The 13537-nt window shown below is 50.4% G+C and overlaps 1 protein-coding gene across 2 annotated transcripts in view; it reads right to left on the bottom strand.

The window, feature by feature from the left end:
* Positions 1-1038: 1038 nt before the first annotated feature.
* CARS2 (cysteinyl-tRNA synthetase 2, mitochondrial) overlaps positions 1039-13537 on the bottom strand; it is a 51429-nt gene continuing 38930 nt past the window's right edge. The window contains exons 10-15 of one of the 2 annotated variants that reach the window (XM_045821469.1): positions 7876-7942; positions 6353-6491; positions 5417-5540; positions 4534-4632; positions 1787-1993; positions 1039-1287 (exon numbers count right to left, since the gene is read on the bottom strand). In XM_045821469.1, coding sequence (XP_045677425.1) covers positions 1165-1287; positions 1787-1993; positions 4534-4632; positions 5417-5540; positions 6353-6491; positions 7876-7942 — 759 coding nt within the window. In that variant the 3' untranslated portion in view covers positions 1039-1164. Of the gene's footprint in view, positions 1293-1786; positions 1994-4533; positions 4633-5416; positions 5541-6352; positions 6492-7875; positions 7943-13537 lie in introns of both variants that reach the window. The other variant, XM_045821470.1, reaches the window with a different exon arrangement.

Below are 13537 nucleotides of genomic sequence, written 5' to 3' on the forward strand. Positions count from 1 at the left end.
AGACCGGGATAGCAGCAGGACTAACTGGGTGGGCCAATTAGGCATCAGGGGACAGGCTGCTTCCACAGTCCTGAATCGACCCTATTTGGGTATCGCCTTGTAAAGGACCTGCCTGCCATATAGGGACTTCCCTCCACCATGTGCTAATTGGGTCACTTTAACAAGTCAGCTTCCAAACCAGCATCCTTATCAGTAGACTAGGAACACCAATGCCTTTGAGGGTCATGAAGGTAAATGACAAAGTGAACATAGCTGCCAAGCCACACCAAGCTATCTACAACTGTGCCCAGAATGAGCTTACCTGCTGCCTGAGGCTGCACCCGGCCAGGACTTGAAAGCTAGGGGAATCTGCAAGAGGGTCACCCTCTATCCTTCCAGTTCACTGAACAGCTACAGCTCCCCACCATGCACCCTCCCGTGCACTTGGCCTCCTGTCATACCCCTGTGTCTTGCTCGCACCCCTGCCATTCCAACCCCTCCAGAATGACCATTAGTTCATCACTGCCCAGCACTTGAGGTCCAGGCAGCACAGCCAGATACCCCCAAGGTCTCCATGGAATAAGGGTGTCCTGGAAGCTGCTGCCCTGCTCTCCCCATTCACAGGTGCTATCTGCCTTCCTATGATGTCTTTTGAGACTCCCATTTAAGACTTACATCCTGGGCGCTGGGCTCACGGACACAGGCTGGCTGATTAAACTGCACTTGAATCTGCAGCTGTTGGTACTACAAAGAAATCTATTTTTTAGCCCTGGCTGGTGTGGCTCAGTGGATTGAGCACTGGGTTGCGGGCCAGGTCCCCAGCAAGAGGCGTGTGAGGGGCAACTGATTAATGTATCTCTTGCACATTGATGTTTCTCTCCCTCTTTCTCCCTCCCTTCCCTCCTCTCCCAAATAAAAACTTAAAAAAAAATCAATTTTTAGCCATAGTTAGTAACACACCAGTGGGATGGTATCAGTTTGATTTATTTTTTTTGTTTTTTTAAATACACTTTATTGATTATGCTATTGCAATTGTCCCATTTCCCCCCTTCACTCCCTTCCACCCTGCACACCCCCTCCCACCTACATTTCCCCCCTTTAGTTCATGTCCATGTGTCATACTTATAAGTGATTTATTTTAATGTTGACTAAATAGCCACAACGGAAAACTTTAATGTAAAGCTTCTATAGTGACAAGCAAGCACAGACCGCATTGTGAGCCTGTGGTTCCCGCTTCACACATCTCAGCTCCCAGGTTTGTGGTCTTCTGACCTCTGACCCAGCAGTTCCCAGGTGGATGTGCTGCTCCTGTCCTAGAGGGGAGAAAGGAGGTCCTGGCTGAGCAGGCTCACTCGGCTCAAGGAGTAAAAGGGTGAGATGGTCAGGGCTCAGAGTGACAGAGCACTGATGCTTCCGCTGGTCTGGGCCGCACTAAAGGAAGCAGCTGGATGCTTAGAAACAGTCACGATACTGCCTTCCATTGGCAGGCTGTGGAAGGGCCACTTGGGGCAGGAAAGGGGACTGAGCAAGAATGCAGGTCTGCTTCTCTGTCCACCTGATTCCTCGGGTACACATGTCCCTGAGCCTCAGTGTTCCCCCAGGTTCTGACCCTCTCCCAGGTGCCCCCGTGCTCAGGGTCCCTCCTGGCTGACACCATCCCCTTATATTCAACACAGGGTGGGTTTCCGTGCTCACAGGGACTGAGCTTTGACCTTCCCGTGTTTGTGTGATGCCAGCTGGTTCACACAGCATCTCAGGGTAGTAATTTCAGGCCCATTGTCGCTGGGCCTCTGTGGCAGTGGCTCACCTTAATACTGATGCCATGGACAGCAAGGTCCTGGCGCAGGGTGTCGCATGCCTCCAGCAGGGGCTGCCTCTCTAGGAGCACCTGTCGCCGGGCCTCCTTGGTGGCCTCTCCTGTGGCCAGGGCGAACTGTCGGACCTTGAGCCGGAATCGGACCAGCTCCTCCACCACGCTGTGCAGAGTGGCTGAGCTGCTGTCCCCTGAAACAAACTACACCCAAGAGGAACGGCGTAACCAGCAAGATCCTGGCAGCAGCCAAGATGGCCATACCTGACGGGCTGGTGAATTCTGGGCTAAGCCCATCCAGCATGTGTCCTCCCCAGGGCACTGCGGAGAACCCTCAGCCAGCTGTTCTCACGGGCCTTGGAAGAGAGGCTGTGAGGTTCCTGGCCATCGGCAAATCTCCACTTTCCTCTCCTGAATGTCTGTTGCCCAGGCGGAGGTCTGGGTTCCCACTGCAGGGCCCCCACTGCAGGCCTCAGAGTAATCCAGGGGCAAGGCCTAGAGCTGGCTTTCCTCCCTCCAATCCCAGACTCTAATTTAGAGCCCGGAGCAGCTGTTCCACAGATGTGCTAACATCTGAAGATGTTCCATTATCATCTAGCTCAATAGGCAGAGCTGAGAACTCCAGGCCTTATGGGCCAATGGAACCAAATCCATTCACTCCAACCAAATATTTAAAACAGTAGATATACTGTAGATAAACCGCATGGCACACACACCGTGTTTTCACTGGATGGTTGGAGACCAGCAGTCTCGGTGCACCGCTGGAGAGAGGGGTCTAAACTGCTCCATGTTGCCGGAGGGCCTCTCCCTCTACACAACTTCTTCCTCCATAGTGGAGAGGAGCCTAGTGGCTATCAGTGTTTGTGTGTGTAAAAGAAACAATCCCAATGTCGTACTTTTGGGTCAAACTTCTTAAACCTCATATGGCCCCCAATTACTGCTCTGTACCACTCCAGGAACAGGCCGTTTCTCTGAGAAGCCTGATAAAGATAATTTGTGTTGTAAAAACGTGAGTCCAACATGGGCTCCAGTGTCATCCGGTGAGGGAGGCGAATGAGCTATTTCTGACAAGGGCCAACCACAGCTTGGGCCAGGTATGCCTTTTCTTACTCAAAACATGTTCCGGAGAGTCTCATGTGAAAATTAACACAGACTTTGCAAAAACTTGGGTCACCTCAGACTAGTCACTTTGTACAAACTGGCCGGCAGTCCCTGCACAGCCTAGGAAGGGACATTAAGTCTACTAAATAATCGATGTCTAGCAATAAAACAAACTTGGAAATCACCACAAAGACACTGCAATTTGTGTTAAGGTCAGAGAAAGTCACTGTACTTAAAGTTCGTAATAGATGTGCCCCTGCTTACAGGTGACACTCCCTATCATGGCACAAGGGCTGCCAGGAGACAGGCCTCCATGACTCCCACCTCCAGCCAAGTCCCCAGGTGGCAGGCTCCCCCAGGTGCCAGGCAGCTGAGCTGACATGGCAGCTCCCCCGTCGAAGCAGCGAGCAGCTGTTCCGTGCCAGCGCCTGACGGCAGCGGCAGAACCTGGCAGTGCTGTGAGGGAATCTGGGAGCAGTGGCTGACTCCAGCGCCCCTGTGACAGTCACTCCTATCTGTAGTCCAGACCTTTCCCTGTTAACAGCCTGTTCACATGCTGTGTTTTCCAAAACAGCTATTTCAGCCCGTTCCTTTCCCCATCCTGAGCAGTCCTAAAGCTGTTAGGTGTAACAGAGCAACGTGGGCCCTGTGGAGGAGAAGGGCACAGAGTCCCATGGGGTGCCCATGGAGAGGGCAGCCTGCTGAGGGGCACAGCTTGAGGGGTGGAAAGGTGGTCTGGGCAGGCAGGGACGGGAGGGTAGGAGCTCCAGAGAGTGAGGAGGCCATCCCCACAGTGGGAGACTGACTGTGTATTGGGAGAGGAGCATCTAAAGAAATACGTTCAGGATACTGGAAAGCACGTTTCTCACTATCAGAGAGGGAGTTACGTGTGAAAAGGGAGGGAAGCAGAATAGAACCCTTTGTTGGGGGACTGGAGTTGAAGTGTTGGTGGCCAGCCCGGGTGTCAGTCAGCGTGGAGTGACTCAGGAACGAACCTGGACACCATGTGCACACTATGCACACTCCTCCCAGCTCTGCTCCCAGGGGCTCTGAGCAGCTGCGGCCCAAGCACAGCGAGCACACACGGCGCTCAGACCCTACCTGCTAAGAGCAGCCAGGCCCCTCGGAGAAGTGGCTGAGTCCTGGGTTGGTGCCGAGGAAGCACCACAAGTTCTGAAGTGGGCCCTGCTGCCACAAAGGGCTCTTTAGGAGCATGGGAGAGCCCAAGGGTTGGGACTGGACTGATCTCTGTCAGTAGGAGACGCGCCAAGGGGCTTGGCTGGCAGCTTACTCTCAGGAAAAATGTTCTCTTACTGTAGTCTGTACATTTGGAGATTCTTTCTAAATAAAACAAACAAACAAAAAACCAAACCCGCAAACAGGTGCATTCAGAACTGATGACACACCACTCTGTGTAGCGAAGATGTGCTACTGCTTCTGCTCAGCACTGTTACAATTTCAGTTAATAAACAAGATATTGCTCTGGGCATTAATTTTTTAAGGAACATAATATATTTTAAGCATATAAGTAAATTTGCCGTTATAATTATCCACTAAAAAGGGGGGGCGGGGAATGGTTCTTATTGTACTGGCTTGTAAACGTCCCACAGCTGAGGACTGGGACTGGAAAGAGAAAGCTGTACCTGTCGTTCTGCCAGAGAAATTCCAACCGTCTCAAAGAACTGCTCAACGTAGGAGATGATGGCGCCGAACACAGCAGGGCTCCTAGGACCACAGGGTTCCTGTGACAGATGACCACAGAAGGCTTTTTAACAGCAAGGGACACTCCATGGAACGGAACAGAGACCTCACAGTTCCATTCTGCCTGTCCTGCCCCTGTGAGGGCGGCGTCCCAGAGGCGCTGGACCAAATCCTGGAGCTGCCACTCCCTGGCAAACCAAACCACCCCGGGGCAGGGGCTTGATCCTGCCCGAGTTCACTGACCTGGAATCTAGGGGTGGGTTATGGTCTGAACACCGTGTCCCCCCAGATTCATACACTGAAACTTAACCCCTAGCGTGATGGTATTAGGAGGTGGGGCCCTTGGGAGATCACTGGGTCATGAGGGTGGAGCCTCATCAATGGGACTGACACCAAGGCCCAGAGAAGGGCCAGGCTGGGTGGGCACAGAGTCAGGCTCCCAACACAGGCCTTCCTTCGCTACTTCACGTTTTAGCAGCAAACTCAGATTCCTCCTAGCGAACCGGAGGGTTACAAGTTCCTGTACTGGCAAAGGTGTAATGCCGACTCGCAGTGTGCTGGGCCCTCCCTGTGCCCCACTTACACCCGTGTCTACGTCTCGGGCTCAGAGAAGTGGCTGTCACTTTTGCAGGGCCAACGGGACAGGCCACATTCAGCGTGAAGCAGCTTCAGGAACTTAAGGGAAGGTTAGTTAGGAGAGGCCTGGAAGCCACCCGCTGTGGGAGATGGAGTTACTCGAGGGAGTTGGGAAGGTGGCATCTGTTCCTTACAAGGAAAAACCAACCAAACAAAAACCTTACTTTGGGGCCAGGTCCTCGGAGTTACCTTAGTGACCACCTTCAGCTGTCTGTTCCCCTGGTGAATGAGATTCATGATGGCATCCACTGCTCCAGGTGTGTCAAAGTCATCTGCCAAGGCAGCCTTCACCGCAGCCTTGGTGTGGCTGAGCCTTGGACAGATGAGGAGAAACAAACACGTCCTCCACTCAGGAGCAGCATGCCTGTGTCCCGCTCCCGTGGCCTCGCTGCAGCCCTCCCTCTGCTTTCCTCCACCCTCAGGCCCCTCAAGAGCAGTCTCCAGGGCGATCAGCCCCTTCCCCTCTCCTTCCCAGCCCACGAGGAAACTCAGGGGCCCTTGGCCTTCCTCCTCCTCTTGCACTTCAGGCCCCGTGTCCTGTGGCACCATTATGTCCCTCAACCCTCCTCTCTCACTCTGCACATTCGCACCTGCACACCCACCACCTGTCACTGGCCTCTCCCAGCCTTTATCTCCATATCCAACTCCCTGACACCCGCCTTTGCTGGTCCTGGCCTCACTTCCTTTGGATTCCCCCCTTTCCGGGGAACAACTGGGGTCTGGGCCACCTTGCAGCTGGGTGGCCCTGGGAAGAGTTCTGGCCATTGTGAGAGGAGGTGTCCACATCTGGGCCAGAGCGTTGAACGGCGGAGGCGAGGCCCCTGGAGCTCTCGCTTCCCGCCACTCTGGCACGTTCATGGTGACAAGGGCCTCTGTCCATTCATTACACACTGATGAATACCAGCGGGAAAACTCATCCAGGCACACATGGTTATTTACAACCTTCAAAGGCACCATGAGGCAGGGCCTCCTCGTTCCCCACCAGTGGGACCACAGGGCCTGAGGGAGCTTCCACACCCGCACTCCCGAGTAAGTGTCCTTAGCCTCCAAAAGCCTCACTTCCCTCTAGGCAGCCCCATGTCCGGCACCCAGGGCTCTCTGGGCAAATCTTGGGATGGCACCTACCTCTCCCACAGCACGTCTTCCCTGATGGGGCTGCACACCAGCTGCCCCTTCATGTAGGCCCGAGCATCCTGGACAAACGCGGCCACAGCCAGGAGGAGGTGCTTTGCTTCCAGCACGGTGCTGTCGCTGTAGTCGATGGCTGAGGAAGGGCGGAGGTGGTTACCTGGGGTGCCCGCTGAGCGCACCCACACCCAGCAGACCCAGGCTTTCTTCCCCAGGCCATCTTCATGTTACTCCAGAAACCCGAGTGGAGAAAGGACACAGCTGCTTCCGATCCTGTGCCTCCTGGAGGCCCGTCCCAAACTGACCATCCGAGGGTCCTGACGGGAGTCTCACCGCCTCAGAAGAAACACGGAAAACCTCTCCCAATCCCTTTTGGCTGAGGGGGCTCATTCCTGCTGACAGATGGACACATAGCCGACTCTGTCAGCTGGCAGAGATCCGCTTGGGTGCATGAAGCAGCTCAAAGACCAGCTGGTGCCATGAGGGCTTTGGGCCCAATATTTCAGGAGAAGGGGGGAGGATTCACCTCAAACTCAGCGTGGTAGAGTAGGTGATGACAGACAAGAACACTCACTCCACCTGGGCCAGCCCAGAGCCTAGGCCCCCCAAAAAGGGCACAGCCAGAGTGGTGGAGGTGTGTTAGCTACTCCCCGAGTGGTGGGGGTTGGTTTGTGTCCTGGGGCTACTGTGCCTCAGCACCACAAGTCTGCGGGCTCACAACAGCAGTTCATCCTCTTGCAGGTCTGGAGGTAAAAGAGGCTGAAATCAAAGGGAAGGTCCTTCCTTGTCTCTTGCAGCTTCTGGTGGCCCAGATGTTCTTGGCTTGTGGCTGCACCACCCAGTCTCTGTGTCCTGGTCATATAGTCATGCCCAGTGCCCAAGATGAGGAGCCTACCTGTCCCCAGAGGGCACCTGCTCCTCCTGCAGTGCCAGACATAAAAACCAGAGGCCATATTGCTGTGATAGTGGTCCAGTCAGACAGGGCAGTGCAGCAGTCCCCAGACCTCACCTTCTAGGGTGAAGAAGAGCCCTCTGGCCCCGGGCACATGGTGCTGGACAGCCCTCCCAGAGCAGCACACAGTACTGCGGCACAGCAGGGACTGCCCACTCTGGACAGGACCCCGTGTTGAGGGCTCCTGGTTCGGTCCCTGAGTGAGGACGGCCAGTCCAGCTGTCCCTGAAGCAGGAAGTGGAGGGCACTGTGGGATTCAGACTTGTCCAGACCCCACAGTAAGGGAGAAGTGGGGGAGTGGATGGAGAGGACTGACTGGAAGACACACGGCCTCCATAAGCTTCTGGAATCTTCTGGCCAAGTGCTGCTATTATGCTTAGTAGTGCATCCTCGGGCTTACTTTCAGAACCAAACCTTAAGGGATGAAAGCAACCACGCTAACCAGACCGTGCTTGTCACACAGCCAGTATTTGGGCTTTCCCCACATTCTGTCAGAATAGCCTCTCCCAAGCTGCACACAAGTGGACGCTGTGGCCATCCCCTGGGAAGGCCTCACTGTTCAGCTCACCTGACCTGTAGCTGCTCCGCATGCAGAAAAACCGGAAGACATCAGGGGAAAACGTCTTCAGAAAGTCCTGAGAGAGAAATACAGGAGATGGATAATGCTTTTCTTTCACATTTGTATCACTTGGAGGTTATATTATTTGCTACAATTATGTGAGCTATCTCACATATCAGGAAACCAGGAATGTTTATGAAAAGCTTTCGTTTGTTTCCAGATTCACTCTCAGCACTTTTTCCTGCGATTTCCCTGCTGAGCTGTCACCTTCAGTCCAGTGTCTGTGGGAAAGGCAGAGAGAACAGGCCTGTTTGCCTGGAGTCCATGCTCTGCATGGGCCAGATGGGAATCGGCTATTGTTGGTCCCGGGAGCTCTTGACCACGACAAGGTTTTCTCACCTGAGTCATGGGAGGACAGGGACACAACCACACAGCCTGGGAACCGCAGAGGGACTGCGCACAGGAAAGGATGTGCAGAGGAGGGGCGCACAGCTCTTGGCTGCGTGAGAGGGACAGGGTCCCAAGAACAGGAGGCTGTCCAGAAAGCTTAGCCATGGTAACATCAGAACAAGCAACTTCTATGCCCAGGGTTGGACTGAGGGGCAGGGGGTCCAGTTCTCTGCTCCCAGTTATTTGTAAGGTTTACATGGTGAGGGAGGAGGGCAGCTATAAGCAAAATGCTCCCCCAAGAGCCTTCACACTCAGACATCCTACACACTGAGGCCAGCCGGCACCCTCCAGGCACAGAAAGGCTATCTCTCTGGTCGGGTCCTTCTGAGCTCATCAGACCCTCACTGGGCTCCTTTCCTGCCTACACCTCAGAAGACAGAACTGGCAGCTTATCCCAGATGCTTCTCCACTGCCCTTCTGGCCTGGCCGCTCCTCTTTGGAAGCCACCTCGGCCTGCAGGCATGAAAACCATGATGGGGATGAGGGTTGGTCACATCAAGCCCCCACTCTGGGCCCAAGCCCTCATATCACTGGTCTCATGTGGCAGTAACACGACATGTGGGGGCTGATGGAACCCACATCAGAGACACAGTGTGCAGGTCCCTACCTGAGGGGGAGGTGGCCTCACTCACTCCTCTCTGGAAAGCGCTCAGACTCCCATGGCTGATCCTTACAGAGGGTAGAGGGGGATTTTGGTTTGGCTTTCACCAGGTGGGGGACTCCCACCACTACCACAGGTGCTGCAATAGCATCAATTCCACCCCCTCCCCGTTCAGCTGCACCTGAGGCGGTGGCGGGGGTGGTCATTCTCATTCAGGGGTGGCATTATTTAGGAAGCTGCTCCTCTAATACTCTCATCTATGGTTTCTCAACCAGGTGTCCTCAGACTCCTAGGGCCCATGGACAGAATTCAGGAGGACAGAGAGGTGTATAAATTAGATGAGAAAATGGCCACACGTGTACTTCTAACTGTGATATTCCCTCCCACGATCAGTGTAAGCAGTGAGCCACAGTAGGTCCGATCACCCCGGCAGTCAGGGTCTTCATCGTGCACTCCTGCTGCTGCACTACCTCCTGGCATCCCATGCCCACTACTTATTTGAGGTGATCGGGCCTGCTGCTAGATTTTGTTAAATATTCACCAAAGTCAAGAAGTCCATATATTCAACACCTTCTATAACCCTGAATATTTCATTTAACGTATTTAAATACATTAAATTCTAAGGATGAGTCCACACACTTCAATGGGCCATCAAAGGGATCTCCAGGGGAAAAAGTGAAGAAGCTCCATCAATCTGACCTTTATCGGTAATAAGGCTGGTTTTTTGATTTCCATCTGTCTGTTTCCCATGTGTTCCTTCCCAAATTGTAAAAAAAAAGTATTATTATATTTTGCCATGTATAATGCACACCCATGATTTATGCCCAAACTGTCAGGAAAAAAACTTTGTTTTAATTTTCCTAATTCAATTTATTTATTTATATTTAGACACTTTTTTTGTATTATAAAGGAATTTTAGAATTTATTTTTAACATATTATGGTACAAGATATTTTATGTAACAAATAATTAGAAAACACAAGAACAGATACAAGGTATTTCAGGTACTACCCATGTGTAATGCACATCCTTATCTTTCCCTCAAAAATTTAGGCAAAAAGGCACATATTATACATGGCAAAATATAGGTACTTCATTTTTAAATTTTTTAAAAGATTTTATTTATTTATTTTTAGAGATAGGGGAATGGAGGGAGAGAAACATCAATGTGTGGTTGCCTCCCATGTGCCCCCTACTAGGGACTTAGCCTGCAACCCTGGCATGTGCCCTGACTGGGGATTGAACCAGAGACCCTTTGGTTGGCAGGCCAGATCTCAACCCACTGAGACACACCAGCCAGGGCAGAATACAGGTACTTCTTGTTCTCCTTAGTTTCCTAAAACCAGACAACTGACAAAAGCACACCATGTTTTTGCTGTGTTAATTTAATGCATCCATACAGTTACGTGTCTATTTCTTTCATTTCACTTCCTGTTTGAATCTTCAAGGATCTGTGTGAAAACATGCCACTTTAAATGCAATACAGGGGGGTTTCCAGTCAAGGTGGCAATGTGGGCAAACATGGCTCACCTCTTCACACAACCAAATCAAACTTACAACTAAAATGTAAAACAACCATCACTCACAAATGCCAGAAATTGAGTTGAATGGAAGTCTGACAACTATGAAACCAAGTTGAATGGAAGTCTGACTACTACAGAATTGAATAAACCACATCCATCCTGACTGGAAGGAGGGGTGCAGACACACAATGACCTGGCTCCACACCCACTTGGATAAAAATTCAGGAGGGATATCTTGGGAACCAAGAGTCCCAGATCCACACCAGGCCCCCTAGCCCAGGATTCCAGTGTCAGGAAGATAACTCCCTTTAATTCTGGCTGCAAAAATCTGCGGGGATTGAGTTGGTGGAGGAGGCTACTGGAGCCCTAAGCAGTTCCTCTTGGGGAACCCACACATGGACTCACCTACACACACTCACTCCCTCTGAGCTCCAGCACTGGGTGGCAGCTTGAAGAGCACCAGTGGTATACAGGGGAGACTAAATTGTCTGGCATCCGGGTGAGCAGAGGCCATTGCTCCTTGGCTGGGCTCTACCTCCAACAGAGACAGAGGCTTGTGTCATATCTGAGACCCCATCAATCTGGCTAACACTGTGTGACCCACCTTGGAGATCCACACAGGTTCTACCCTAGTTGCTTTTCCATAAGAATGGCTAATTTTAGCATCTAAATCCTATCAAACAAGCAACAGCTGGCTTCAGTGAGCCCTAGCAGCAGCCAGATTAGAATCACAGCTTGGCTTCACTGGGAATCTCTAAACCCAGAACAAGTAGCAGCCAGCTCAGATTACTTTACAGCTCAGGCAGGGTGCCCTGGGAAAAATACAGGTGGGGGCTGACCATGGCCTGAACTACCCAGGAAACCCCAGGGCCAATGAACCCATTGGACAACTACAGACCATGCTGGAGCACCACCCTACCCCTGCCCAGCTGATCCTCCATGGAGGGTGGGGGAGGGGGTGGTCAGTGGACATAGCCAGGCCTTACAGCTGACTGGCCTGGGTAAATCCCTCTCATTGATCTGCCAACAGCAATCAAGGCTCAACTGTAAGAAGAGAGTGTATTCAGTTCACACAGAAGGTGCACCTTGGGTGATAGGGGAGGCTGTGCTACTGGATACTACAGGACACCTACTACATTAGGCCATGCTACCAAGGCAGGAAGTCATAGCAGCTCTACCTAATACACAGAAACAAACACAGGGAGGCTGCCAAAATGAGGAGTCAAAGAAACATGGCCCAAATGAAAGAACAGATCAAAACCCCAGAAAAAGCTAAATAAAATAGAGATTAAAAAAATCTATCAGATGCAGAGTTCAAAACACTATTTATAAGGATGCTCAAGGAACTTAGTGAGGACCTCAGCAGCATAAGAAAGACCCAGTCAGAAACAAAGGATACACTGATTGAAATAAAGAACAATTTACAAGGAAACAACAGTAGAGTGGATGAAGCCAAGAATCAAATCAATGATTTGGAAAATAAGATAGCAAAAAACAACCACACAGAACAAGAAAAAGAAAAAAGAATCCAAAAAAATGAGGACAGTATAACTAGCCTCTGTGACAACTTTAAGAAGTCCAACATAGGGGTTCCAGAAGAAGAGAAAGAGCAAGAAATTGGAAATCTATTTGAAAAAACAATGAAAGAAAACTTCCCTAATTTGGTGAAGGAAATAGACATGTACGCCCAAGAAACACAGAGTCCCAATTATGATGGATGCAAAGAGGCCCACTTCAAGACATATCATAATTAAAAGTTCAGAGGTTAAAGATAAACAGAGACTCTTAAAAGCAAGAGAAAAGAAGTTAGTTACCAGAAGTTTGCCAGAGGGGAAGGGTGTGTGGGGAAATGGGTGAAGAGATGAGGGGATTACAGAAGGAATACAAGAGGTAGTTACAGCATAGCCATGGGGATGTAAAGTGCAGTGTAGGAAATGGAGTAGCCAAAGAACTTACACGCATGACCCATTAGGGGGTGCTGGGTAGAGGGGAGCTAAGGGGGGAAAAATCAGGACAACGATAATAGCATAATCAATAAAATCGAATGTTAAAATAAATAAATAAATGCAATGTAGGTAATACACAACAAACAGACCAGATAAATAACATTGCTATTCAATATATAAGGCTTTATCATTTACAAAATGCTGTTATACTATAATAATTAGCTATCCTATTATTGTAACAAAAAGAGGCTTTGAGAACTGAAAACCAAACCACTGAACGTCAGAGGCCACAATCCAGCTCCAGATCCTATGCTTTTTTCTGTAATAAATCTTCTTATGTCTTGTTTGCTGGGCTATTTCCCCACTGTGGTACTTCTGAGGACTTTTCAGTTCCAGCTCATTTGAATAATGCTTCTCTGAAGAGTTACTTGCACAGGGCTATCTCTTGCAGCAGTAACTGACTTCTCTCAGTTTCTGGATAAGGATCTGCTCCAAAGGACCCCAGTCAACATGCAGCCTACGAGTGCTGATCTGGTTGCTGCTAGAGAGCAGAGAGGAACACATGGATGACCACTCAGCAGCATGCTAAGGGTCTTTCTGACCACCCTCTTTGACTTTTTCCTCTTGTTTCTGAATTATAGTAGTCCACTGCTCATCTGCAGAGGACAGTTCAAGACCCCCAGTGGATGCTTGAAACCATGGATAGCACCAAACCCTGTCTATACTATCTTTTTTTCCTATACATACATGCATACATACATACCTATAATCAAGTATAATTTACAAATTAGGCACATTAAGAGATTAAAAACTGTAACTAATAATAAAGTACAATTATAACAATATGCTGGAATAAAGGTTACGTGAATGTGGCATTATTTAGTAAAATAAGGGTGACCTGAACACAAGCACTGCAGTGCTTGTGACAGTCAATCTGATAACTGAGATGGGCACTGAGTGACTAATAGCCGGAGAGCACTTCAGGTGTGGAGAGGAGGACAAAGGGGGATGGCGCAGGACACTGCAAGATTTCATCACGTTACTCAAAACAACTCGCAGTTTAAAACTCATGAATTATTTTTAGAACTTCCCACTTAATATTTTTGGACAACAGTTGACCACAGACTTCAAAAAGCAAAACGGCAGTTAAGG

The sequence above is a fragment of the Phyllostomus hastatus genome, unplaced genomic scaffold (assembly GCF_019186645.2).
Source record: "Phyllostomus hastatus isolate PE091 unplaced genomic scaffold, TTU_PhHast_1.1 phas_scaffold_46, whole genome shotgun sequence".
In the NCBI taxonomy this organism is placed as follows: Eukaryota; Metazoa; Chordata; class Mammalia; order Chiroptera; family Phyllostomidae; genus Phyllostomus; species Phyllostomus hastatus.